The sequence below is a fragment of the Echinops telfairi genome, unplaced genomic scaffold, assembly GCF_000313985.2.
Source record: "Echinops telfairi isolate 266 unplaced genomic scaffold, ASM31398v2 ScPeMD7_2;HRSCAF=8, whole genome shotgun sequence".
Taxonomy (NCBI): Eukaryota; Metazoa; Chordata; class Mammalia; order Afrosoricida; family Tenrecidae; genus Echinops; species Echinops telfairi.
Genome location: NW_022103898.1, coordinates 6,511,966 through 6,512,445, shown reverse-complemented (window position 1 = coordinate 6,512,445; position 480 = coordinate 6,511,966). Strand labels below are relative to the sequence as shown.

At 61.7% G+C, this 480-nt stretch overlaps 1 protein-coding gene across 1 annotated transcript in view; it reads right to left on the bottom strand.

Moving 5' to 3' along the window:
• SULT4A1 (sulfotransferase family 4A member 1) overlaps positions 1 to 127 on the bottom strand; it is a 23,234-nt gene extending 23,107 nt beyond the window's left edge. The window contains exon 1 of the mRNA XM_004700230.2: positions 92 to 127. Coding sequence (XP_004700287.2) covers positions 92 to 127 — 36 coding nt within the window. The remainder of the gene's footprint in view (positions 1 to 91) is intronic.
• Between the last annotated feature and the right edge of the window lie 353 nt (positions 128 to 480).

The following is a 480-nucleotide window of genomic DNA, read 5'->3' as shown; positions in this document are numbered from 1 at the left end:
TGTCGCTCTGGGGTTGCCCGCGTCCGGAGCACACGCGTGAGGACTGCGCGCTGAGCCATGACGTCATGACGCCTCCTGCTCCGAGCCCCACCCGCGCAGGCGTGCGGTGAAGGCGCTCCGCAGACATGACGTCATGGCGTCGCCTGGTCTGCCGCCCCTGGCTCTGTACAGAAGCCCAACCCGGTTAACTTGTCCCCACACTCTGACAACCCCAGGTCCTGCCGTGCTCCGCCACCTCCTCTCACCAGCGACCCGATCCCCACCTTTCACAAGTTCATTCATACAGCACAGTGATTCATCCCATCGCTAGCCAGGCACGGAACCCAGAGGCGTGCAATAGTCCAGCGAGAAGGGACCTTAACGTCCTCCCTTCACCTGCTCTGTGCCAGGCACTGGTCCGAGTTCCCAAGAGCCAGTAAGGAAGAAGACAGGCAAAGGCCTGGCCCTCTGGGAGCTTTCAGAACCAGATTTCAGAACCCA